Here is a 27,241-nt window from a genome sequence, read left to right on the forward strand (position 1 = left end):
GTGATTGATCCACGAGGGCCCACCTCACTGCGGATGGTTCCCCACTGCGGCTGGTGGCCCTGGGTTTTATAAGGAAGCAGGCCAGTATGTAGCAGCCCTCCACGGCCTCTGTATCAGCTCCTGCCTCCAGGTTTCAGCCCTGTTTGAGTTCCTGTCCTGACTTCCTTTGATGATAAACAGCAATACGGAAATATAAGACAAATAAACCCTTTCCTCCTCAGCTTACTGTTTGGTCATGGTGTTTAATGGAAACCCTAAGACACAGGGGAAGAAGGAGCGAGAACAGCAGCTGGTAACTGAACAGAGTAGGAAAATCACAACAGTTTGAAAGTTTAATATGACTAAGCAACAGTACATTACTCTAAAGGACTTGGAAAGGTTCGGAGTGAGGCTTCTCAGTGCTCCTCACGATGGTAGGAATGGAGAGCAGGAGCACTCACGTCTGCATGAGTGAGTGCATCCCTCCTCCACGTCCAGATGGATTTCTCTCACTACACAGGTAGAAGGCAGCCATTTGCTCTCTTCAGCTGCTGGCCCAGCAGTGTTCCTCTCAGTGATAACAGAGAGCACCGTGAGGGGCTGGATAGAAACGGGAAGGTGGTGTGAAGGACCCATCCCCCACCCTACAGGTGAGACTTTTAAACCTCCCCTTATCTATGAACACCACACTTGGGCTCACCTTCCTGTGGGGAGACTGGCCAGCCTGAAAGAAAGCAGCCATCTTCCAGGACCTGCCATGGGAGTCACCTTCATCATTTCACAGGGAAACCCATTCATCTTTATGTCCTACCAACAAATACAGGGCTTCATTCAGCTTTTGTTGTTATTGTTGTTTTGTTTTTTGAGGTTTCTCTGTGTAGCCTTGGCTGTCCTGGACTCACTTTGTAGATCAGGCTGGCCTCAAACTCACAGCAATCTGCCTGCTTCTGCCTCCCTGGATGTTCATTCAGCTTTTAAATGTGCTCAGCACCAGAATAAATAAAGGCAGGCCAAGATTCCAGTTACATGAAGACATTCTCTAATAAAAAAAAGAAAGATTATTTTTAAGTGAGCTATTTAGAATAAACACCAAACATGAAAAAAAGAAAGATGATACAAGAGAGGAAAACTTGAAAGTCATTTATTAATCAAAAGTTAGTTTATCCATAAAATAGCAGAATGCTCTATCTTAATAAGATACAGAATGATAAATCTCAAATATAAAAATAAAAAAATATTCAAATCAACTAGATGACTGGAAAATAAAACTGAGGATATCATCTCAGAGTAGCACAAAAAAGCAATAATGATCAAACATAAAGGAAAATGTACTACACAGCACTGTGAAATGTCAGAAGACTAACTAAGGATATAAAGAGAAAATGCAAAAAAGAAAGAAAAAAGGTTTCAAGGAGAAAAACTGTTCCTACATAATGAATCACATGGCACTGGACTTAACAGGAGACAGGAAGCCAAAAGATGAGAGAGAGAAATCAAGATTCCAAGGAAAACAGTTACTTTGCTGTAACTTTACCACCTGGCCATCCTCAGTGTGATGTCAGAAGCAGGGTCCTGTCAGATGTGTGCAGTGTGGTCAGCATGACTTCCGTGGGCCAACATCTGCTTCTCCTTTCCTTTCATTACTCAGAACACCTCACTTCCTTTCCAATTAGGCCGGCCCACGTGGCCCTGAGCAGAAGCCATCTGTGACATTTCCTGGTCAAAGCGATGAAGCCAGGATGTGAATCGCGTGCTTTCTGGTGAGGCTTGATACTGAAATGAACGGTAGGCCTAAGATGGAAAGAGTTTGCTCTGAGGGGTGGCTTGGTGGTAGGGTGGGCACGAGTGTCCACATACGTGTGCATGGAGGGCAGCTGCCCTGGAGAGTTATCTCTCTCTCAGATGCTCTAGAGCCAAGAGACGTCACATTAAACCACTGAGCAGCGGGGTGCATTCATTTTGGTAATATGTTCCAGCCGAGCCTGACACACAGTCGATAGAAAAATACTTCTAATGACACTGTTTCTCAAAAAGCTCATGGCCGCTGTGTAACTCAGCAGTTTCGCCCGCTCCTAAGTGATATTATGTGACCCTTTGCAACAGCCGTGCATAAGGTATCCAGATATCCTGTAGTCATAATACAGGCGGAAAAATTAGTCAACTACCAGGCACCAACACACGCGGCTCAAGCATGGTGAAGAACAGAAGAGAACACGCCATCTGAGCCTTTAACGAGACACTCAAGAACAGGCACAGATGATAGTAGAAGGAGGATGATGATGCACTGTTGGTGCCGAGCAGAGAGTGCTCATGGGCAGAGACTAAGAGAAGTCTGAAAGTGCTAGAGTGGGAGGCACGCAAATATTCCACAGTCTAAGTCCTGGCACTAATTTCAAAAATTAGCATGCAAAGTGACAGGTTTCACTGAAGCATTTTCACATATACTTTGCTCTTACTTCTTCTCCTTTCTGCTGTCTACTTGATAGAGGATACAGGAACACACATGGGCACAAAACTTCAGTGGACTGGTCACTTAAGCTCACTATGTTTTCTATGTCTATTGTATTCCAATCTAAACCAAAAGTTCAAAGCCCGGCATGGTGGCACACGCCTTTAATCCTAGCACTCGGGAGGCAGAGGCAGGCAAATCCCTGAGTTCGAGGCCAGCCTGGTCTACAGAACTAGTTCCAGGACAGGCTACACAGAAAAACAATAATAATAATAATAATAACAATAATAATACTTACTGTTTAGCAGTCATGAGAATCAGAACAGTTATCGGTATGAGAATACCAACAGCTGTTGAAGACTTTTAGAGCTGCAATAGGAAATGAATCAAGCTTATATTTAGTTGTGGGTGTGAAGCCCTCAACAAGTGAAATGATGTGAGTGGGTTACACTGTTTTGATTCCTCTGACCTTGCCTGAGGCAGACCTGCCTTCATGCACACTGACTGCCCTCTTCCAAGGGACCAGATTTCCATTGCAACCCTCATCCAGAGAGACAAGAGGTTACGCCCACGGTGCTGGTTCTGCAATCTCAAACCCATGAGTGACGAAAAACTGCACATGGGAAGAGAAACATAATTTTAACTTCCTACTGTCCACCAATGTTAAAAACAACAACAACAAAACACAAAGCAAAAGAAAGAACACCGCCATTGTGACAGACACTAAGTGTTCAGCAGAGATGCATGGTCATTTTATGATGTCCGCCTCTTGTCCCTTTGACTGTTTGCATTTCTTTGGTCACCGTGTTTGTGGTGAATGCAGTAACTGAGTGTGGGGTAAGCTTCCATGTTTAGGCTAGATGCTGCCACAGTGGACGCACAGTGGTTGGTTTGTTCTATCACCGATGGAATTGTTTGTGTAAGTCAGCCCCACTTTTGATCCACAGGAGTTAAGGTTGCTCCACAGGGGCTGGAGAGATGGCTCGGCAGCTGAGAGTGCTTGCTGCTCTCCCAGAGGACCAGGCTTAGTTCACAGCACCTGCGTCAGGCAGCTCACAACCCACGTGGGACTCCAGCTCTACAGGACGGATTGCCCTCTTCTGGCCTTTGTGGGCACCCTCATACACACGACAAACATTCACAGACACATGCACATACATAAAAATGAAAATAAACCTTCGAAAGATTCCTAAACAAAGCTGGCCGGTGATGGCACAAGCCTTTAATTCCAGTGCTTGGGGACAGAGGCAGGAGGGTTTCTGAGTTTGCAGCCAGCCTGGTCCACAGAGCAAGTTCCAGGACAGCCAGAACCACACAGAGAAACCCAGCTGAAGGCACTAGTTTTTCAAACGCTGCTTTATTTGGAGGTTCCTTAAAGCTTATACTTCCCTTCCAACCTCCCAACCCCAGGCAGGGGGAAAAGGAGGTTGTAAGGGAAAAGGGATGTATCCCTCTTAACTTCTTTCTTCTGGGTAGGGTTGTACGATTCTTTTGGGGCCAATACCAACATCCGTCTTCAGGAAATCCAGAAGCCCAGGTAACCAGCAAACCAGCAAGCACGGCAAGCCATCCTCCCACACCCTGCCCCACCCCCGTCTTCTCCAAGCTAGAATGCTTCCACACACACACACACACACACACACACACACACACACACACACACCCAGCACTGGGCTATCACATTTATACCCCTCAAAGTCCTCAGAATTGAACAAATTCCAGCTTGCAAAGACCACACTCTGCAGGAGACAATGAACAGGTATGGACAAACTAAAATCCCCCAGTTGGTATTATAACAAAAACATGTTTACATGTCATAAACCAAAATGTCCACAACACCCAGTCTTGGGGGAAAAGTTCCCAAACAATCTGAACTGTGGTGTGAAATGGGGCTGAGGGTGGTGAGAGTGTGGGTTGTGCGGTGACCGCTCAGCGCTTTACCAAACACTGATGCTGCTTCAGGCTAAGCGGATGAACACGGGGTTAGATATGTTTTGTATTGATCAGCATTTCCTTCTATTTTCTCTTAAGTGGGCAACTATTTAACAATTATTTAATAATATATCCCGTAGGGAGCTGAAGAAATGGCTCAGTAATTAAAAACCTTAGTTCTTCCAGAGGACATGTTCAATTCCCAGCACCCACATGGCAGCTCACAAACAACTATAACTCCAGTTCCAGGGGATCCAATGCCCTCTTCTGACCTCCCCAGATAACAGGCAGGAATGCGGTACACATACATACATGGTGGCAAAACACCCACTCATCCATGTAAAATAAAAATAAATAAAATTTTAAGATAATTCATGAGTAAAAATATTTTAAAGCAATTTAAACATATTTTCTACCCCATTACAAACGTGAAGAATTTATGACAAAAATGCCACTGAGTCTTACATTTGCATTAAGGTGGCAAAGCTGATCACAACACAAGTTCCCGATATTCTCAGGTCCTTCAAAGATATGGAAAGTTTGACTTCAAACTCTCAATATGTAACAGACCCAACAGGGCAAGATCTGTAAGAACTTACCTGTACAACCTCACAGCAATGATAAGGACAGATTCTAGTAAGCACTTCCTAGGGAGTAGGCCTTTTAAGCATTTGCAAAATAGGATTTATTTACCGTTAAAAAAAATGTCATGGGCAGTATAATTCCCCTCACTTTACCAAAAGGGCACAGAAGCCAGAGAGGTTAATCAGCTTACCAAAATCTGTAACTAGTGAAGGACAGTGTTTAAATGTAGTCAGTCTGACCCCTGGGCCTGGCTGACTCCATCACCACTCTGCAATAAAGCGCAGGCTGCTAGCAGCTGACAATTTTCATAGTATGTTTTCATCCTCTTTTTCACTTGAAAGCTTTTTCTTTTCATGCATGTTGGTGTTTACTTTAAAACACAATTTGCCTTTATTATGTCACATTATAACTTTATGTAAAAAGTAAAGACCACGAAGGGTGATATGCTAGTATCTAAGATTATCACAACTCAAAGTGTTTTTCATAAAAGGAACAGGCAGTTTAGCGGGGCTTTGCATCTGCTCTGGGGAGTGTATGTGTTTGGTACAAATGAAGTAAATCCTGGTAACACAGTTCAAATCTCGGTTCTAGAAAAGAAGAAATATTAAGTGGTCAGGGGCAGTGGCAGGAAGCTTGACCGATAGACTGAGTTCAACACTGCATCAGGGCTGCATCTAGAATGCTGGCTGCCGCATCTCCCCCGCCTTGCTGTTTGTGACTCTGACCACAAGCTCTTTGGTAGAAGAGCATTTTTGTTTGTTGGTTGGTTTTTACAGGGATTCTCTGTGTAGCCCTGGAACACAATCTTTAGACCAGGCTGGCCTCAAACTCACGGAGATCTGCCTGCCTCTGCCTCCCAGAGTGCTGGGAATAAAGGTGTGTGCCACCACCACCTGGCTTGTAGAAGATTATTTCTAGTAGGTGCTGGCAGGTTCCTTTGTCACCACCAAGTTCCACAAATTCCTATTACTTAGATTTTTATCCACGGAGGCTTTCAGAAAACTACCAGAATAGCCACAGCATGACCGACAGAATGCATTCTCTGACACCTTCTTGTGGACCCCATCTGTTTTCCGTAATTAGTTCCCGACATTTGGAGGTAAACAATTAGTAAGGCATCAATCTTGAAATACAAGAGATATCCACCCCATTCTTACGTCACAATACTCCCAGTATTGACAAAGATAAGATGATGGAAGAGGGAGAGAGGCCAAGTGCATTTTAACCAGAGGTGAGGATGGTGGTGGCAGTTGATGGAAACTTTTGGTGTGATGGCTTTACAGAACCCACTAGATAGCTGAACAGAACCAGGTACGCAGAGATCAGACAACAAAAGCTTCATTCTTCCATTCTTCAACTTCCATTCTTCAAATTGAGTAGCAACGCAACCTCGGCCACAACACGGCTATTGGTTTGAAAACAATATATTTTTAAAGATCTGAATAAAACATCCACAAATAAAACTAGCACGTTTTGTATAGCCTGGCCACTTGGGGGAATCGCAGAGGCACAGTAACAGCCATCCAAGTGCTCACAGCTTCAACTTTTCAGTAACTTATCGGAAACGATTCCTATTTGTCGTGTGTGCTGGTTGGGGGGGAGTAAAACAGGCTGATAATTCTCTCCTAGCTCTAACACATCTGCATTAGGACACGTTTGAAGATTGGAACCCTATGAGGCACTGAGGAAAGCATTCAGCTCTCTCACACTTGAGGTCACAGAGTTTTGCAAGTCAAAAATGTTGGGCATGCCAAAAACAGCAGGCTGCACACTACCAAATGAAAGAACACTGTTATTCTTACAAGGGGAGGCCTGATGGGACAGGAAATAGGCAGGTCAGTGAGGTTTACTTATGACTGAGACGCATTTAACCATCGTGAAGGCAAACAATGACAGCTTAAACAAATAAACAAACAGCTGTAGCACAAAACAAAACCACTGGCACATAGTCCCCCACTGAAACTGGTTATTCGATTTTTGGCAAATACAAAAAGTGGATAACCCCTAGGAAGCCCCTGGGAAACTTCTAGAAGTCTTCTCTCCTTGTGCGTGCCACACGCTTTCCACTAAGCTAATGAGGATTAAGGCAGTTGTAATTTGTGGGTAGAAAGCCCGAACAAAGAAGACTCCATCTGAAAATGTCTCAAGTGATTTCATACAAGGGTAAACCCTGAAAATGCCATGTTCTTCTAAAAACGGGTAGGGGGCAAGGAGGGCAGAGAAGAGAGGAGCTGGGAGATGAGGTAAAATCTAGCCCTTTGGTACATTTTTCATTTTTGTTTCAACATGGCAGGAGGGTAGGGCCGCTGGCATCTCTGGGCCTTTCAAATGCCAGGGGCGATTATGCAAAGCCCACAAGCACCCAAATCTTCCCTAAGGACATAATCTCACTCTTCAAACCCCTCCCACCTGATCGCTCTCAAATGTCGTTGCCAGCCTTTGGGATCCACCGGGAGTCTTCAATTTATAATTGCAAATACTTTATTTATTTTTTTGTCATTTAAAAATCAAACAACGGTGACATCTAGTGGACATTTGGGTTAGTTAAAAGCTCGGGATCAGTGGCTTTCCACCTTCCCCATGCTGTGCTGAGGGACAACCAGGAAACTACTTCGTAACTTCAATTTTGCTCCTGTTATGAATTGTCATGTAAACACATGCTATGCAGGGTATCTTATATGCAAGCCCTGTGATGAGGTCATTCAAGCCTCTCAAAAGGGTGGCATCCCACAGGTTGAGAACTGCTCGTCCGGATGACAATTTCAAGAATATCTTGTTTTACAAATACTGAAAAATTTCTGTTTCTCAAACAGCCTTTCATCTTCCTAAGACGGAAAAGCCTTTGACAAAAGACTACCTGATAAAGATGGCCAACGTCATTTTTCTCTCCTTAAATTTTTCTTCTCATAGAATATGAGCAAGAACTTTTCAAGATAAAGCAGCAGAAAAGCGGAGGAATGTTATTGGACACTGGCGTTAGGGAAGTTGATCACCAGCTGTGGAGATGGGTGTAAGGTCAAGGTGGCACGCCGGTCACAGATCCCAGATTGATATTCTGCTTTAAGAATATTAACTTAGGGGCTGGAGCGGTGGCTCAGCAGTTAAGAGCACTGGCCGGCCTGGTCTACAGAGTAAGTCAGGACAGCCAGGGCTACACAGAGAAACCTGTCCTGAAAAACAAAACCAAAAACAATTAACTTGACAAATCTGTATCTACTTCAAATACTGGCCATCCCCAAAACGCCACTGGGAGAAGCAGCAGGCAGGCATACCGGCATTCTACACCGGAGGAAACCTTCTCCGGTTTCATAAGTGACTAGACTGCAGAGTCAGTTGAGACTTTAACTGGGATTGGGAGAGCTGAACCTTGTTTCTTTTATTTAGAGTTTTGTACTTTCGAAGCGCCCTGAGGGGTACACACACTGATGTCTACAGACTGGCTTTGTGAAAGGGACAGAAAAGGAAAGATTGAAAGATGGTGGTTAAATTCAATGTTTCCCTTCAAGAAAATGTTCAGCTGGGACCTAAATGTCAGCTGTCGGCTTTCCCCGAGTCCTCGGGAATATTAGAGACCTATGCATCCACACGGGGCGCAGACTTTCCTGAAACTCTCTCCCGACTCACTGTGCGGATTCCCAAGAGCTCTGTGCACTGGCCTTATCTTCCTTCACTTTTACCAAAATGTAATTTTTTTTTTTTTTATTCTTTTCATCCCCCCTCCAAAGCACTACTGCAGTGGTTGACTTGACTTAAATTGTAGGACAGGGACAGGGAGCTACAGAAAAGAACGGCTCAGCCGACCCGAGGAGGCTATGAAGTCTGGGATTTGCTTCAAAATATTTGGGGAGGGGAAGAGGTGGGAGTAGAGCGGGAAATTAGGGCTGCTGGAGCCTTGGGAGGGCGCGGGAATCACTGCTCCACTTCCGCTTCCGCTTGGGATTTCGCTAACACGTTTAAGGAAACAAGTCTTTCAGCAATACCCAGACCAGAAAGTTCTCCCTCTGCCACCAATCCCCTGCTGTGTCTGCAGGTCCCTGTATCTTCCCACCTCTTTTCAGGCTGCCTGAGCAAACGCCTGAGCTCTTGGACCCCACGACTCAGGTGACCCAGAAGAAACGAAGATAAAGGGACTGATTTCCGCTCTCACCCTAAGCAGTCCATCCCAGCTGTGCAGAATAGCTCAGTTAGGTAAAAAAACAAAAACACAGTTTGTCATGTGGTTCACACCTCTCTTCCTGTGTGCTTTCTAATTCAAGGGCCCAGGACTGAGTCTTCCATGAGTGGGCAAGAATTAGGGCCAAGCAGCCAGAAAGATAAGCGCTACAGAAAAGCATCAAAGAGAAAGAACACATAGCAAATGGGCAATTATTTTGCCTTCTTAACAAGATGTTCAATATGGACAACTGTTCCGTGCCCAGATAAAAATCCACCTCTTACCCCTGTGGTTCTTTCCACTCTCCACAGCTCAAACAACCCTGGCTGACCTAGAAGCCTGAGGAATGTGCGTGCACAGGCCGGCACCTAGGGCTAGCTAGAGGCAACCTCTCCATTCCTCAGCTTCAGCAGCTGTCCACTTGGGAGAAGCAGGGGCCTGGTGAAGGTCTGCAGCGAGATCCAAACACTGTTCAAACAGCCCAAAAGGTGTTGCTTATCCAGCAGAAACACTTGAGCCTTTCAAAATGTGCATGGAAGTGAGGTCTCCCTCTGAACATAAGTAACTCCAGTGAAAGCTGTGTCTTCACTCCTCCTAGTCCAAGGAGTAGGTGAGCGAGCTAGGGACTAGGGATGGGAGAACTGGCTTTTACATTGTTTCAAAAATACCCATAAGCAAAGGTGGGCACACCACCATTGGCACACGCCATTGTCCCCAGGTGCATGCGAGACTGTCTGCATGAACTTTTTTTTCTTTCCTTTTGCCAGCACTGTTTCCTAGCTCACTCTCCCAGGAGACTTGACAGTTTCCATTCCCTGCAGACTGGTAACATTCCAGGGGAGAGCTGGCTTCAGTTGACTGAAACCAATGAGGACTTTCAACTTAACCTTCTGAAGCTATATTGTCATGGGAGAGCTTTACTTTTTTTTTTTAACTATAAAAAAAGTGTTTCACTTCCGAGATAATCTCAGCCAACTGGCAGCTTTTTGACTATTATAGAATCCACCAGGACACTGGTGTGGCGCTCGTCTTTCCCCAACACTTTTGCCATGTCACCTTCCAGAATGCAGCAGTGGGGATTTTATTCCTATTTGCCTTTGCCCCCTCCAAGTATACCGTCGCCTACCGCAGTTGATCTGGAGCTACTATGTATTCAAGCACTAACTGGTCGTCCTGAGATCTTTACTGTTCTATGAGCAAACATCCATGTACAGGAAGTGATGCTGTGTAACCCTGCCTCCCAAATTAGCCCTCAGTGGCCAATAAAACTGCCTATAGCTAGGCTGGGCAGAAAAGAGCTTCCCAGGCAGGGGACCCTCAGGGTAGCCCTGCAAGATACCACTGAAAACAAAATATCCCATACTCTTTAGGTTTGGACATCACCATTTTGATACATCACTTATGTCTTTCTAGCATGCCTGTGTGCCTCTGCCTAAGCCTCCACCACTCTTCCATGGCGGAGACAATGTATCATGCAGCCCAGGTTGGCCTCAGGTTTGTGATCTTCCAGCCTCCACGGTCTCAAGTGTGTATCACCCCCAGTGTTTAAGCTCTTCTCTTCCAAGGATAACTATCACTGACCAAGCCTTCTTTGCTGTGCATGATGGTATATACATCATGTCTATTTTTTCTAATATGATACCCACTTTTTTCAGACTCAATACATTAAATATTGTCCTTTAGGTCACGGGGTAGTGTGTGATGTTTATTACCTTAGTTGTTTCATTTATATCATGTAATAAAAGAACAAGTTTGAGTGAATGCAATGTTAGGCTCCCCACACTAGAAGCAGAAACTTGAATATCCCTGATATTCAGCCTTCTAACTTTAGTAAGTAAACTGCCACAAGGTGGCATCATTTTGCCATATCCTTGTCACAATCTGTTCTTCACAAAAGCTGGTACCTAACACCCACGCATGCCACATTTTCTTTATGATCAAATAATGCCACACACCTGCAGTCCCAGCACTCAGATCTGTGATTCTGACACCAGCCTATTCTACAAAGTGAGTCCAGGGCGGTCAGGGCCACAGAGAAACCCTATCTTGAAAAACCAAATGAATGAATGAAAAAAACTTGGGAGAGCTGGAAGTTTATTCAATCTCTTTAAACTTATCCTTGACTGTAGTTCCCAAACTCATTTTTCTGTTTTCCTTCAAATTTTATATACATTTTTCATATTGAAAATACTTACAGTAAAATGCAGTTAAGATACAAATAAAAACGTAATCTTTTCTCTGAGCCATGTTTTTTTAAGATTTATTTATTTTATGTATATGAGTGTTCTATCTGCATTTACATCTACCAGAAGTAATCAGTTCACATTATAGATGGTTGTGAGCCACCATGTGGTCGCCAGGGTTGAACTCATAACCTTTAGGAAGAGCAGACAGTGCTGTTAACCACTGGGCCATCTCTCCAGCCTGAGCCATGTTTTTTTTTGTTTTGTTTTGTTTTCCCTGAGCCATGTTTTTAAAGTTTATAGACAATACAAAAAAAGAGAACTTACCAAGCCCAAGAGGCAAAATAAACATTTTGGAGCGTATTTCCGAAGGAAACACTGGGGGTGGGCTGGGCTGAGTAGTTTACACCAGTAGAGATGTCTAAAATGTCCAGCCATGGATTACAGCATTATCATTTGAAGGAACCCATGCCTTAGTGTGGATTTTGCATGCAGTTTTGTCTGCAGGCACACGCCTGAATCTGTTACTAATATTAACATTGGTTTGGCCTGTCAGATTTCTATTCAGACAGCAGGGCTGTGAGGGAAAGTAATCAGGGTGGCTGGCAGACAGACAGTCCAAACAAGTGATGGTCCTATTGGGCCAGGGAACTGCTGGAAAAGGCAATGCAGGGAAGAAGCCCCCTCCATTACATACGCAGGGAGGGCTGACTGGGCACTTAAGAGCAACTGGGCTCTACAAGGCACTTCTGAGCTGCTGACAGGCTGTGCAGTGTGCTCTAGGGTTATGGCTTCACCGAGCAGCCATCATGCCGGGTGGGCTTGCAGGGAGGCAGGTACCTTTGAGTCATTTCAGCTCCTGTTTTAACCCCTCCCCCATGGTTCTGTAAACTCACTGTTAGATAATTAGTATAATTAGTATAAAAAAAATCTATTTCCAACTTGTACTTTTGTGGGTTCCCGATCTGGGGTGAGCAGACCTTTAAAGTCCCAGTGTCACACAGCACCAGTGCAGAAAAGAACAAGGACTTACCTTTTAACACTGCCCCTCTTCCTTAGTACCTCACAGCTGCCCCGGCTAGCTAGCCTTAACTCACAGCAACCCACCAGACTAGGGCTCCAAGTGCTGTTAACAGCCCCAGAGCACACTTGACCTCTTTTTGGTTCTTCAGTCAGCTTAGGTAAAATAGTATCTGCTAAAGACTTCAATTTTATTACATAAAAAAGTTACAAATGATATAGCAATGAGAGCAAAACCACCTGAAGACTCTAGTTTAAGGAATAAAACAAAACAAAAAATCTACTTGTACACTTCGTTTTGCGAAATCTGCATATCAATGCCATCCTCACAATAGATTTACAGACAACCATCAACCACAGAGACAGAGCAGTTCCAACGTGATACTAACAGGGCTCCTTTCCTGCAACCTAGAACAAGAAATATTGCCAGAATTTAAGCTCCTGTTTACAGCGCTGAAACAGCAAATATTTTCAAGCAAACTTTTAATTCCTTCCCGTGGAGCCAAAACCTCCTGTGCCCCTTTCGGTGTCATCCAGTGCCTGCAAGACATGACAGGAAGGTGAGCCAGTCAGTGGGGGAGCCTCTGCACAGCTCACAAACCCTCTGTCCTCACGGCCTCACCCTTTACCATCCACCCGGAAGAAGAACACTCAACTGCCTCGAAGTGAACGAGTCTTGCTTAAAATATTACCAGTTGTGCACATCACTTCACTGCAAACAGCACATCCTCACGCATCCCTCCTCTCCACTCACGAACACCATTCATGCCCCACTTAGCGTCTACAACACTTACTTGAACTTCTTCCAAGTCTGGATAAAAAATCCGTTCACAAATGAGTTGCGCAACTCGATCACCTTTTTTCACTTCAGAGAAAAAAACGAAACACAGAGTACTATCAATACTTACTGATGTGCTTTCTATGTCCTGTCTTGCTCAATGAGAACTGGAGCCAGTTCTACAGGAAACTCAAAGCCTACTACGTATGTGAAAGCTTATATTTAACTCACCTTCAAACTTCTCTTTTCCAAAATTAAACAGCACAACACCAACGTTTCCTCTGTAATCTTCATCTATGACACCAGCTGGAAGAGAAATCGTTACCTTGATTCACGCTGTCAAAACACCAGGGGTCTCTGATTCTCTCAAATCCACTTTTCCAATGATTTTTCTGAGACTCTTATTCTTACAATTGACAAAGCGTAACTCCTTTGGTCCTATACAGTCTGAAGATGTTTTTTTTTTTTTCTTCTAAAATTTGAGAATTTAAAATTGTGCCCCAATTTTCCATCCTGAATGCTTATCAAACGGTGAACACTTCCGACTTCAAGCTGGGCAGAGCAACTATCACCCCCAGCCTCCCAGCTGACTACCCAGTCCACGTGCTGAAAAGTCTAGGAGAAAATAAAGACCTGGGTAACAGCTTCCGCTGATACTGATGGAATCGTAAATAGACAACACTCCTAAGCCTAGTGATCTGCAGTGGGACGTCAGTGGTGACATGCTCAGCAGCAGTCCTGCAGCTACTAGGATAGGAGCAGAGCTGCTGTTTATCGTCCTCCTTTCAATTCCAACCGCTATCCCTGTTAAACCAATTGCTCAGTAAACGCTGGCTGGCAAGCTTGATGGGTCCAACAGTCATCAAGCTCGGCAGCAAACACCTTTACCAATGAGCCATCTTGCTGACCTTCTTATTCAGAAATCCTAAGATGGTATTTAAGCGTCTAATTAGTACCTGTTTGGTATTATAAAGTAAAATAGATTTGTACCATAGACCTTGCCAAGGCCCAGAAGATACATGCCCCAGACTTGTCCTCAGCCGTCCGAGTCAGGAACTTGATGTGTTTACAGAAGCACAGATAATCTGGCTAACAGCCCTCCATTTCTGTTTTTAATGTGGAGATCTAATTCACATGTCAAAGGCAGTTCATTCTGTCTAGACTAAGGGAGAGTCTATTTTTTTTTTCCAGTAGAACAGCAACAAACTTTTCAACGATCCAAATATTATATAAGGTTTCATTTTCATTACCAATTTATTAGTTTAGTCCTTAATACTAGAAAGAGAACTGATATAAAGACTGGGCCAGCTGTTTTCATAGTCTTTGGAGAAAGGCTGACTGCAGGAATGCAGCTGGCCCTTAACAAGGAAGCTCCCTAGTACAGAGAATGTTGTTCCATGTTGGAATGAGGGGCCACAGCAGGCTGGGGAGCTCCCACCACGGAAGACCTCTGAGGTACAGTCTACATAAGCATATCTATTACAAGTGGGTCTGTGCAAGAGAACCCCGACTTCCAAACTCGTTTGGTTATACTTTATTAGAAATCTGTTAAATTACTCAAAGTGTCACTATGCACAAGGTTGAAGCTAATACTACAGTAATAAAGCTCATAAATGAATTCTTCCACTACAAAGAATCAGTTACCCTTTGAAGTAGCAGAAGTTCTAGCTGTTCCTTTTATACATATGAATAAAGGGAGGGCCCTTTTCTCTATGCAGATATTATCTTACATAACACCAGCCATGCCCTCATGTTTTTGCTATGATACACAAAAGAGCCCTTGATATACATCCTTGTACATTAGTGCTAACTCAAGGAAGTTACAAAAAAAAACTTTCCTGGGTCAAAGGATGGACACATATATGCGTGCATATATGTATGAAGCCACTGCTAGATAATTCTGAAAAGGAGACAGCCATTCTAACATCCAGCAGCAATACTTGAGTGTCCATTTGTGCTAGACACAAACAATGGACACTTGTTATATTATACATGCTTTTATATTTTGTCTGATTTTTAAAAAATGTGTTCTTTTTCGTAAGTTGCAAAGATAGTAATTTTCTAGCATAAAAATTTTTCTAGCAGTGTGAGTGTGCTTCTGCAAAGTTCTCCTCTAAAGAGTATTCAAATAGCTAGGTGTCTTGAAACCTATAGGGCCAGGACATTTTTTTATGCTTGGAACACAAAAATGTGAAAATCTTCGACTAGCAAGCAAATAAAGAATAAAAGCAATCTTGGCTCTGGTGGCAAAGACTTACAATTCCAACGACCTCGAAGGCTGACACAGGAGAGCTGCATGTTCAAGGCCCAGCTGGTAACTTCGTGAGATCTGTCTCATGAAGATGTGAAAAGACAGGGCTGGAGACATGGCCAGCAGTTAAGAGCCCTGGCTGCCCTTGCAGAGGACTTGAAAAAAAAAAAAAAAAAAAAAAAAGGAGCAGAACAGTTCCCTGAGTGTGTGAGCTCTTGGGTTCAATCCTAGCACTACTACCAAAAAAAAAAAAAAAAAAAAAAAAAAAAAAAAAGGCAAGATCAGTCTTTCTCTGCATGATTCTAGGCAATAAAGATGGATGCATTCTCACAACTCTTCTTGAGAACGCACTGAGTATCTTGGAAAGTTATCAGTGGAAAAATCAGGCACTGGAACTGGCAGTGGTTAACCAACTTCAGGCAAGGTTTTCTGTGTCCAGACTTTGGCATGTCATTGTTGGAAACGGCTTTGGTAAAAAATGTTCCACACCTACCAGATGTGAATTCAGAACACAATCTTGCACAGTCAACTTTTCCTTTTGACCCTGATTTCCAGCCCCAGGCTTCTAATAGCATCTCCCTTCAGTTGCCAACTATGATAAACTTGTACCTAAGAGAAATTTTTTAAATATTCTGTACCCGAGAGCATAACACAATGTGATTTTATGACCAACTTTGTACCAACGAACAGGCAAACTAACTTCCCAACTACACAATTTCCCCCAGGTAGTTGTTTTAAGCAGAGTAAAATCTACAAACAAAGGTGAAGGGGAAAAGAAGTTTCCACATAAAAAAAAAATCTATTATGTCCTTAAGAGACATAATTGTCAACTTGAATTAGTGTGTACCAAACACTGAGATGCTTCATACATCATACTTCCCTCTCATGCCCCTCAAAGACGGGCATGCTTATTTCTATTATATAGATGAGACTGTCCCTTTAAAGACACTTTGAAATTTCAGTGGAAAATATAAAATCTTTTGTAACTTTGTTAAATAATTAGTATATCCCAAGTGACCATATTTGAGTTGTTAAAAAGTTATGTTTTATTTTTCTAATGTGCATGGATGTTTTGCCTGCATAGATTATTTGTGTACCACCGTATCACACGCATTTGGTGCCTGAGAAGGCCATAAGAGGGCGTCAGGTACCCCAGAATTGTAGTTACAGACAGTTGTGAGCTCCCCCATGGGTGCTGCAAATTGAACTAGCTCATCTGGAAGAGCAGCCAGCGCTTCTAACTACTGAACGATCCTCCAACCTGTAAAAAGTATTTTTGAAAACTAAATGCAACTCACTAAGCCCTGGGAATTCTCAACTTGAGAGAAAACTGCAAATATCAACCTTGAGGCTATTAGATCGGAGAACTATTTTGGGATATCTGCCTTGTCCCACAGCACCACCTAGTGGTAGAATCGAAGACAGGAGCCATTCCAAAACAGGCGAATGAGTAGGTCTCAGCAGCCAAGCTTCAGCATGGGCACAGTTAACCCTGACCTACACAGGCACAGAAAGTTAACACAGGACAGGTAGGGGACGGGGTGCCTTTATGCCCATGGAGAGAACAGTGGTGTTAGAAACCCACTTATAAGCCAGTTTTCTCAGCTTGAAAGAAAACAACCTCTTTCAATATGGTTTTGTAAAAAAATGGCCGTAAGAGAATCCAGCATACCCTTATTTCTGAAGGCCAATGGTCTGAAAGGAAACTGGATGAAGAGAAAGGTCAAAACACTAGCCTATCAGTGTAGCTGTGGGCCCCAATAAGAGATCAGAACTAAAACAACCTTATTAGGAGGGACGACAGAGATGGGTCAGTGATCGAAAGCACTTGCTAGTCTTGCAGAAGACCCCCTAGGTTGACCTAACAGCACCCACATGGCGGCTCACAACCTTCTGTAACTCCTGGTCCAGGGCATGGTGCCCTCTCCTGGCCTCTAAGAGAACCAAGCATGCACACGGTGAATGTCTACATGTAGGCAAAACTCACTTACACTGCATAAATAGTATGTAAGAACCAAGTGAACATTCTTTACACATAAAGGCATCGGTTAGAAGCCCTGTAGCAAGGTAGGCTACCAGAGGCTACACAAAGGTAACAAAAACACAGGTGTCTCTGAGGACAAATTTGAGAAATGTAGTAAAGCATCACAAGGTTCCTGGGCTTTGGGTTCAGAAGAATCAGGGGAAACAGAAAGAGAGGAGGAAGACACCATGATGGGTTGGGCCTGGAGGAAGGACTCCAACAATGGCACGGATGGAGAAAACACCAAGATGAGAAATACAGACAAGTAAGTATTAATAAGATTATGGATGGAAAGTAGTCCAAATAGGAATGGTTGAGGTGGCTGGTGAGGTTATTGAGACAGGTGGAATATCTCCCCAGCCGTAGGTAAATAACGCAATTATAAATCCAACAGGTGTCTGTGTCTTATTAATTGGGATAGTGGGTTAAACACCGCTATGATAATCATAGGGCTAATAAATAATATACAGCACAACACCACTTACTTTATTTTATAATACTAGTCTAAGAATCAATTGTGCACTAAATACAGAGTATCAGCACAGCAAGGCAAAGTCCTTCCCACGACTGTGCCTGTCATTAGTAAAATAACACGCATGCATTTCACATAATATGATCGGTTGCCAAATAGTATTTGAAACGATAGCAGTATCACCTATTCAGACTTAAAAATTCCCAGTGGCAAGAATACTATAAAATTTCATAAAACAAGGAAATAAATGTTACCTCCTACATCTATGAAGTGCTTCACAGCCAAGCCAGATCGAGGAGCTAAAAACAAAATTGGAGAGCAGTGGTTATTTTACACGCTAAGCGGAAAGCACCATGCTCTCCTCTAATGTTTCTGTTCTCATCTTAATTTCCGAAGATCATTCTTAAAGAACGCGTTCATCACACTGTACCACCAAAGTCGGAGAGGCTAGCTCAGGAAAGTTTAAAGCATTTTAGTTCAGAACAAAGGCAAAGAAGTACAACCCCAGGACTTGTGATGGTGTAGATGCTGGAAGGAACTGAAAGGTCAGCCAGCAGGTGCCACCCAGTCTGAGGCCCTGACTAGGGTCTTAGTTATTTTCACTTAGCGTAGTCCGAGAACCTGGGACTTTTCATCATTCAGGTTAGGAGAAGTGAACTAAATACCTGTAGCGATGCATCAGAAATTAAACCCTCCTGTACATTTTTTATACTAAAAAGTCGAGAAAACATTGTACAGCTTAAACTTGCTGATACAACCATCAGGGCCACCTCAATAATCCCAGGATCTAGCACCATGCTTCAGAATACTCTCAAGCAGGTGCTATGCCAGTAACTGCTGCCTCTCCTGGAGACAGTTACCTTATTCCACCTCTTTGCTTTTCTACCCTGGGGCTCTACAAGTGTAGATAGTGATGCTAGAGACAAGAACCATTTTGCTTTTTAGGGCCAAAGACCTACCAATGCATAACATGGGAGTGTTTAGTCTATGTCTCTTATCCAAGGAAGCAGCTTGTTTTTTCCCTATTTAGTTTTAAGTTACAAAATGGCTTACGTTTTGAATTCACCCTCTAGGCAAGTGACATGTCCCTGAAAAGTCTAACCCATAGACTCACAGTCCATTTTTTCTTGGCAATAACAGGTACAAGGTACTTCTTTAGAATGGTGTGGCACTGGCTCTAATCTCTAGGATGCAAAACAGATCAAGGTTCAGTGAGTGGATTCAGGATTCTGTGAGCCTCTCTCCCATAATATAAAATGCCAGGAGCCACCATTCTAAGACCTCTTTTTCTTACACAAATATAGTTATTTACATAGAACATGACCTCATGTGCAGACTAACTCTTGCAGAATTGATGATACTTCAATTGACAAAGCTTCAATTAAAAAGCACCTAAATTTCCCACTTTTTTGTGAAGTTGTAAGCACGAACAATTGGGTAACTGTGACACTCCTATGAGCTCAAGAAGACACTAGAAATAAAAGCAAAAAGAGTCCAAAAGCAGCTGTGAATCCAAGTTTTCTTAAATGGGTGTTGTCTGGACAGATGGCGCTTCATTACCTTAGGACACAGCCCAAGGATTCTCTCTTCACTTCTCACAAGACAGTCAGCGTAGACAGGATGACAGTTACCTGTTCCTTAAAGCACTTACCTACTCTTCCATAGCACCCAGATGGAACAGCTATCTGAATGTCTGTTTTCACAATGGCTTTCTCCATGGGTGGTATGGTATAATCATAAGCACTAAAAAGACATTGAAATAAAACAAGTATTTATTAAACTGCTTTTACCACTTTCCTGTGATCATGCACATAACATGTATATAGACGTCATAACTTCATATAAACTTGGACTCTATGAAAAAAGTTTTAGGATAAATCCCTAACACATCTAAGAAAGTATACTTACAAAGTGACAAGTGTTTATTTCCTTCTAGCTTTAAAAGGACAGCTTTAGGCTGGATATGGTGGCACACACCTTCAATGCCAGCACTCAGGCATGGAGATCTCTATGACCTCCAACCTGTCTGTGGGTAGGTGGAAAGGAGGGAGGCAGGGGAATGTCAACATTGACATTGTTATGTGTTTTTTGTCTCTGAAAGTGATGGTTGGGGAATCAGCATGGAGGAGCGGAAAGGCAGACCCAATTGACTAACCTTATGGGAAGAAAATGAAAAGCCAAGAAAAAGGCAAATAAGGCCCAAACACTCACTAGGCCCTCACTCCACATCAGGCAGTTCTCACCTGCTAATGCATATGGACCCAGTTTACTTCTGTAGCGCTTCCCTGGCTGAGGGTCAACTTGCAGAAGAAAAATCTCAAGGCAATACACAGGCTCAGATGCATGCCTTCTCCCTGGCCAGACAGTTCAACAAGCCTCCCACGCGCGGCTGTGAACTTGGGTGGCTTAGGAGAGCCGGTCTCCCAGGGATGGACACTGATCAAAACTGGTTTTCCAGGGTCTACTACCAAACGCTGCTGCTCTCTCCATGACTGCAGCTCCTTTCCTGATTGAAAAAAACTTCATGACACTTTACAATGAGCACCGGAAGTTACTCCGGAGGTCTTAATTCTAACGGGGAGAGCCGTAGAGTGGCTCCATTTCTTTCACGTGTTCTTTGCACTCTCTATGCATCAGTCATTTCCAATACTCAGGAAAAAAAAAAAAAAAAAAAAGATGGCCAAAGTATCTAAAATCTCTCCCAAGATTCGCCATGCTAGAGGTATACGTTCGGTTCATGAGCCTTGGTGACCATAGCAAGTACTTTTACGTTGAGCCATCACTGGCGCTGGAGTCCATGTATGGATTCATGTATAGAGTCTATACATGGATTCATGTATAGAGAAGGAAGCACGTAGATTTCCTAACGTGGACACCACAGACGGTCACCATTCGGTCAAGGCTAAGCCTTGCCCATCCGGACCTACCCCTGGGAAAGGAAGGGTGGCGTGCACGCTGCACACTAACGCTTTGCAAACACCACAGCCCTGTGCACTCGCGCGAACGCGGTGGAGCCACGACGGCCCCAGGGCCCGGCGTCTGCACCTCCGTGGCTCTCACCTGTACAGGTCGTAGCCCGCGGCGCGCGCGGAGCCGCGGGTGGGCGCCGTGGCGTGCTCCGAGAGCCGCACGAAGCGCAGCCGAGCGCCATCCTCCGCCCGAGCACGCTTGCTGACCGAGGCGGCCGCCGCGTCTTCCGAGCAGGGCATGGCTGCAGACGCAGGAGAGCGGGATTCGCCGAGCGCGGGAGCCCGCGAGCCACAGAAAAGCTCCCGCCTGGGCGAGCCCACCGCGCGGGGCGGGGGCCGCGGCCTTCCGCAGAGGCCTCCAGCGCGGCCTAGCGGACGCTCCGCCCGCGGCCGGCTCCCCTCCTCGGGGACCCCAGTGGACTCGCTCCCGCGCTCCGGGCCCGGCCCCCGCTCGCCGCTATCTGGGCAGCTCGGGCTTCCCGGCTCGGCCCGCGCGCCCCCGGCCGGGACTCCGCCGGTTCCGCCGCAGCGCCGGCCCAGCCCGGCCGCCAGCGCTCCCGAGCGGAGCAGGCCCGGCAGCAGGCCGCCGCGCAGGAGCGGCATGGCGCGGTCCTGCCTGGGCCTCTGCGCCGCAGGCCCCGAACCGGCTCCCCCGCCCCGCGCTCCGCCTAGCGGCCCTCCCGCGCCCTTCCTCGCCCTGAGGTTCGGTGCAAACCGAAGGAGACTTTTTGCTTTGCCCGGAGGGACGGCTGCATTTTGAACCGGGAGACCTCGTGGCTAGGGATAATTAAGGAACTTTCTAGAGCCTCCGGTTTTATCTACACTATTACCGCAAACTATTAATGCAAAGCTCGTTTTCAAACTTGGGCTTTAACCCTGCTTCCCTCTGGTCGGTGTCTTTCTAACAGTTTTCCAGACCCTGCTTTGGCTTCAGTAAAACTGAATTTATCTCCAAGAGGCCATTCTGGAAAAACTTAACTGAAGTGGCTGCCCTGCCTCCGTTCAGTACTGTTTACTATCTGAATACTTTTTCTGTTTACATTTTCTGTATGTATTTTCTTGTCCGTTGTCTACTGGTTGGTTAGATACAAATTCCATTAGGGAGGAATCCTATGTGCCTCGACTGGCCTTTGTATTCCTGGTGTTTAAAGGTGAGTTTCAAAAGGCCGCACCAAGCCCAGAGGCATGTGTGCATTCTCTCTCTCCTCTCCCCTTCACGTCCCCTCCCACTTCTCTCCCTTCCCCTCCCTCCTTGTGACTTCTGTCCCATCTTATCTCCCCGTAACACTTACTGTATCATTTATTGGCCACTTAGCTTGTTGTGTGATCTCACTTCTTATCTTCCAGATTAGCAAAAGTCATATAACTTGATGAATGCTTCAAAGTACTTACCTGACTGTTTTGTTAAAACAAAAACGTTGCCTGTTTTACAGTACCTACCTTATCCGGTAGTATCTCTTGTTAATTTGGGTACAGAAAGTGTTTATTATAATCACTTTTCCTCGGTGCTGTTTTAGACTGAACAGAGAGAGGGCCATTAGCCAAGTGCAGAGGTGTATCAGGATTCTGAAGGGTAAACACAACCAGGCATTGTTTTTTATTTTTTAATTTTTAAAATTTAATTTTATTTGTATATTTATTACAGTTTACTCACTTTGACAACCAGGCATTGTTAATGACAGCGGGAATTAGCTCAAAACCTTAAAGTCAATCTACTGCAGTTAAGAACTAGATGCCCTCCCACTGTGGTTTATTCATCAGGAGACAGCCGTGAGTCCTGCTGACTACCTTAACTGTTGTGCCCTGTGGTAGCTTTGCCATTGGACCTCAGATGCTCTGTCATCAGCCTTTGAGTGCTTGACCTTCCACCATTCTCTGCGGGTTTCTGTGTGTCCCGAGGAGACTGACGACCCAGCGCCCTCAGCAGCCAGGCTTCTGCCGCCCATGTTCTTTGGGTCTGGTAAGGTGACTGGTAGGTGACTCAGGGTTCCTCTCACAGTTGATTGTGCCCTTCCGGAAGTGCTCCTTCTCTGGGCCCCATTCTCAAGCTTTCCTCCCACCTCCCGGCTTCCTCTTCTCAGGTGCATTTCTCACCCTTCTCAGTTTAGGCTTCAAACTTAAAAAAATTTAAGAAGATCCAGGTATGCTGGTGTACACCTTTAATCCCAGCAGAGGCAGAGGCAGGTGGATTTCTGAGTTTGGGGCCAGCCTGGTCTACAGAGTGAGTTCCAGGACAGCCAGGGCTACATAGAGAGACCCTGTCTCAAAAACAAGCAAACAAACAAATAACAAACAAAATATTTAGAGAAGACTCTTATTTATTTTTCATTTCTCCTAGATCTTCTCCTTTTTAAAAATAGTCCTCATCTGGGGCACCAGCTAATGCTTTGCCCTGTCCGATGGTTCTTCATTGCATGTACTGATATATGAAATGATGTGTTTATTCATTTCACCTGCTCATGGTGCATTTGCCCTTGAATAGCATGGAAGCACCCTGGTGGATTTAAAACGGTGAGTAGCTTTCTTTTTAGGGTTCTAACTATTGTTTTATCCTTTCTTGTCTTCTTTTAAACTTAAACTTACTAAACATTTATTTCATGTTTTCTTGTTTATGTTTTACTGTTTTTTTTTTAATTAAATGTGTGCTTGATTTATCAGTGTTTGAAGTGTAAAATTAGCCTAATTATTTTCTTTTCCTGGATAACACGGAGTCTTTAATATGCTTTGACATTGTTAATCCTTTTTTTTTTCATTTATATGAAATTATAACCTAGTATTTTAAGCACTCCGGGCGCTTAATTTTTATAAGCCTCACTGTTAGTGGTACTTTGAATAGCCATTTTAAGCCATGTTTGCCTACAGCAATGCATTATTTTTAAAACATCTCTTACATCATAAGAAAATGGAACATTTGGTGGACCTCGCAGCCAAAGTTAATAACACATCTTGAGGCCATTTAAATTTAAGACTGCTATCCTGCTGTGTATTCAGCGTGTTTAACCTGACTTTAAGAGAACAGTGGAACAACCAACCTTACTTGCTTGGATTTCCCATGTAGTCAATGTTTACATCCTAATTGTAATCTTAAACTATGTGATCTTCCCTTCCTCCAACATGGATAATAAATGCTAGAAGACAACACGTGGATATTGGTTGATGGGATTTGTTTGCTTGTTATCCAGATCAGCTGGAGTCATTGACTTAATCCCTTGTAAAACTTTTAAAGATTTTGTAAAGTATCTCTCATTCCTTCCACCATGTGATGCTCTCTGTGCTGTTGTATAAAAGGGAGAGCAAAGCCCTTTGCTGGGGACACAGACAGACACAGACACGGGGTAAGAGTCACAAGACAGCATCTGGTCGGGCACAGATTGAGACTCATGCAGCAGACAAAGAATGATAAAGACACAGGGAAGATGCTTGGCTTCACTCTTGATTAAATCACACCAAGTGGAACTGATTTTAAATTTACTTTTCTTAATGGGACACTGATGCATGGTTGGTTTATCACTAATGCATCTAAACCAACACATTTGCCAACATTTATTGCTTTCCCCCTCTTCTTTCCATGTCTCAGACCTCTGGCCACTGTCACTGTCTCTCTACCCAACTTCCTGTGGAGAAGGCCCTTTGTAGATTTGGGAGGTTTGAACACTCTTGCATTCCTTCTCAGTGGGAGTATATTTTCTTGGACAGTATTGCAGGAATGGAAGAGATTCAGGCAGTGATAAAAGACTGTCCTTATTGTCCTTAGCTAGCCACATACCAAAGTAGGTCAAAGTAAACTAGTTTCTTCTGCTGAAGTTCACCATCAGACATGGAGCTAAGAAAATACAGAAGTCACTTAGGGCTCTGACAAGAAAATTGAAATTTGTTCTTTGCTTCTATTCTGGAGTCTTTTCCAACAAGGGACAAAAATCTGAGGCAGGCTGTGGGTGGGTGGGAAGTATGTCTTTGTAAGCAGATGCTTACATAGGGGAGTGGGAAAAGGTAATATACAGAAAGATAAGTTTAAAACACTAACCACCTGGATCAGTGTCTAAAATGTAATATTAATATAAATTGTTCTAGAATTTCAGAATGCTTTAATTTTATTAATGTAATATTGTAAAACTTTTTGACCCAATAAATACACCATTGTGGGGTCTGGAGAGATGGCTCAGTAGATTGTTTGCCATAAAAATGAGAAGCTTGAATCTGACGCATGTAAAAAGCACTTCCTATTCACAGCACTCAGCAGTGACAGATGGGCCTCCGGGACTCCCTGGGCAGCCATCCTAGCCTATTGGGTGACTTCCAGGTCAAAGAAAGACCCTGTCTATAAATACAAGGTGAATGGCTCCTGAGAAATGATCCCAGAGGTGGACTTCTGGCTTACACACACACACGCACACACCTAGAACATAATGCCATTTAGGAATCTTCTCAGAATGTCTTGTGTCCTCCAGACATATTTGAAAATATTTGATCAATGCATAACTTAGGAACCACACATACCTATTCCTACAAGGCTCTCATGAAGAACCCAATGGACAGATGCAGGATTTTGATTTCATTGGACCATCAATGGGATCTCAAGTATACAAATAGCTGGGAGGGGCTGGAGAGATGGCTCAGTAGTTAAAAGCACAGGTTGCTCTTGCAGAGGACCTGGGTTCGGTTCCCAGCACACACACAAAGGCTTACAAGTTTCCATAACTCCAGTTGCAGGGGATCAGGTACCCTCCTCTGACCTTTGTGGGCATCAAGCACACATGCTGTACACTTACCTACATGCAGGCAAAGCACTCACACATGTTGCAGGATATTTGATCACATTGTGAAACCTCAGATTGTGAACTGGAAAAAAATACCAAAAAACTGTTTCTTGTTGTGGTGTGGCTCAGCCCTAGCACACATCTTTAACCCAAGAGCTTTCTGTAAGTAAGAACTAAACAAAGTCAACCATAGGTCAAGAGGCAGAGCAAGCAACTGGTTGACGGGAAGTGAACATACGAAAACACAGGAAGGAGGGACATGGACAAGGAGAAGAAAAGGCCTTTTCCTTCTGGGACGTTGACGGAGTAGGACGGTCAGCTGGATGCTCTTTCTGCCTCTCTGAGCTAATAGGCTTTCACCCCAGCATCTGGCTCAAAATCAAACATTTGGGATTTTGTTTTAAAAACAACATATACACGTAAAATAAAAATAAATGCATGTTAAAAAGAAATAGCTCTCTAGATTGGTACAAAATTGACCGTTAGTTAACCGACTTAGAGGCTAATCATGCAGCCATTTCTTACTGTAAAGCTATTTGAACTAACTCACAATTATTGACTCATTGTGCTGCAGAGGTTGGTGAGGATCAGAATACTTAACATAAAATCTGACAGTGTGATGTTCTCTTAAATACACTGAACATTCAGTCTAACTTAACGAGGGCAGTCATCATGAAAATCTGACTCTAGCTTAGTCTCCGTAATTACAGATCCGAGATGAGTTATTGTTATCTCATTTTAAAGCATCATTGTGTTCCTATGAAGTAAATAGTGTTAAGGCCATACCCTTAAAAAAAGAAGCACACAGCACAGTCATTGCAGAGCTTGGCTGAAGCACACGTCCTGATCTCAGGGTCCTTTGGTTGATCCTCCTGATTAGATTCCATTGCTTTGGAGGTTTATTTTTAGAGAATGTTCTGGACTCATCACACCCTAGAAACAGTTTCTTCACATTTAATCACTATTATCAAGCTCTACCAAACCTCCTGTGCTGAACATTTTGATAGAGACATCATCACCTTAAAAACACGATTAAGGCCAGAGTCTTTGTTCCTAGCACTAATCTTGTGGTATAATGTTATTAATCATGACAAAACAGACAGCATTCGGAATCTGTGCTGCTTTGCTGCCACTGTGTTAATTAAGCAGAATGGAGATCATTAAGACAAGTCACAAAGATGCCCCATCAGCAATTGAGTAGGACTGAAAAGCTGAAGCTAAAATTACTGTCGAATATGAAGTGGAAGTCTAAGCGATAAGAAACTGTAAATGGAGAGGGTTACATAGTCGGAACTGAAACACCCTTGAAGAGCCACAGGCTTCTCCATCTTTCCTGGCTCATAGTGCTTCTTCATAGCTTCCTTTCTCATCTTTAAAGAGTACTACTGGACTACACAATTAACTTTATAATGTAGTATCTCTGTTGACTGGTCCCTGGTGAGGGTGTCATTATGGTTCCATCTGGTCATGGGGGCAGAATTTATTTCATTCCAGCACATTGACTAGTTTTTCCAGATACCCTTCATGCAATGTTTTACAATTCACTCGCATTTACAACTTGAGTCAAAGTAAAAGGAATAATAGTTTTTGAAGTGTTGTTTTTACTTATCCAGATTTCTCCCTCCACACACACACACTTGTGTTTCTTACAAAGATGGAATGGTCTCCTGCACTAGGACAGGAAACAGCA

General features: G+C 43.8%; 1 protein-coding gene across 1 annotated transcript; it reads right to left on the reverse strand.

The window, feature by feature from the left end:
* Nucleotides 1-12,471: 12,471 nt before the first annotated feature.
* On the reverse strand, nucleotides 12,472-21,433 carry Dut (deoxyuridine triphosphatase). The gene is made up of 6 exons (XM_021631292.2): nucleotides 20,886-21,433; nucleotides 19,477-19,568; nucleotides 18,080-18,124; nucleotides 13,311-13,385; nucleotides 13,096-13,166; nucleotides 12,472-12,841 (listed from the first exon to the last, which is right to left on the reverse strand). Exons 1-6 carry the CDS (start codon nucleotides 21,395-21,397, stop codon nucleotides 12,785-12,787), a joined length of 852 nt encoding a protein of 283 aa, XP_021486967.2. The 5' UTR covers nucleotides 21,398-21,433; the 3' UTR covers nucleotides 12,472-12,784.
* Between the last annotated feature and the right edge of the window lie 5,808 nt (nucleotides 21,434-27,241).

Source organism: Meriones unguiculatus, chromosome 18 (genome assembly GCF_030254825.1).
Source record: "Meriones unguiculatus strain TT.TT164.6M chromosome 18, Bangor_MerUng_6.1, whole genome shotgun sequence".
NCBI classification, from domain to species: Eukaryota; Metazoa; Chordata; class Mammalia; order Rodentia; family Muridae; genus Meriones; species Meriones unguiculatus.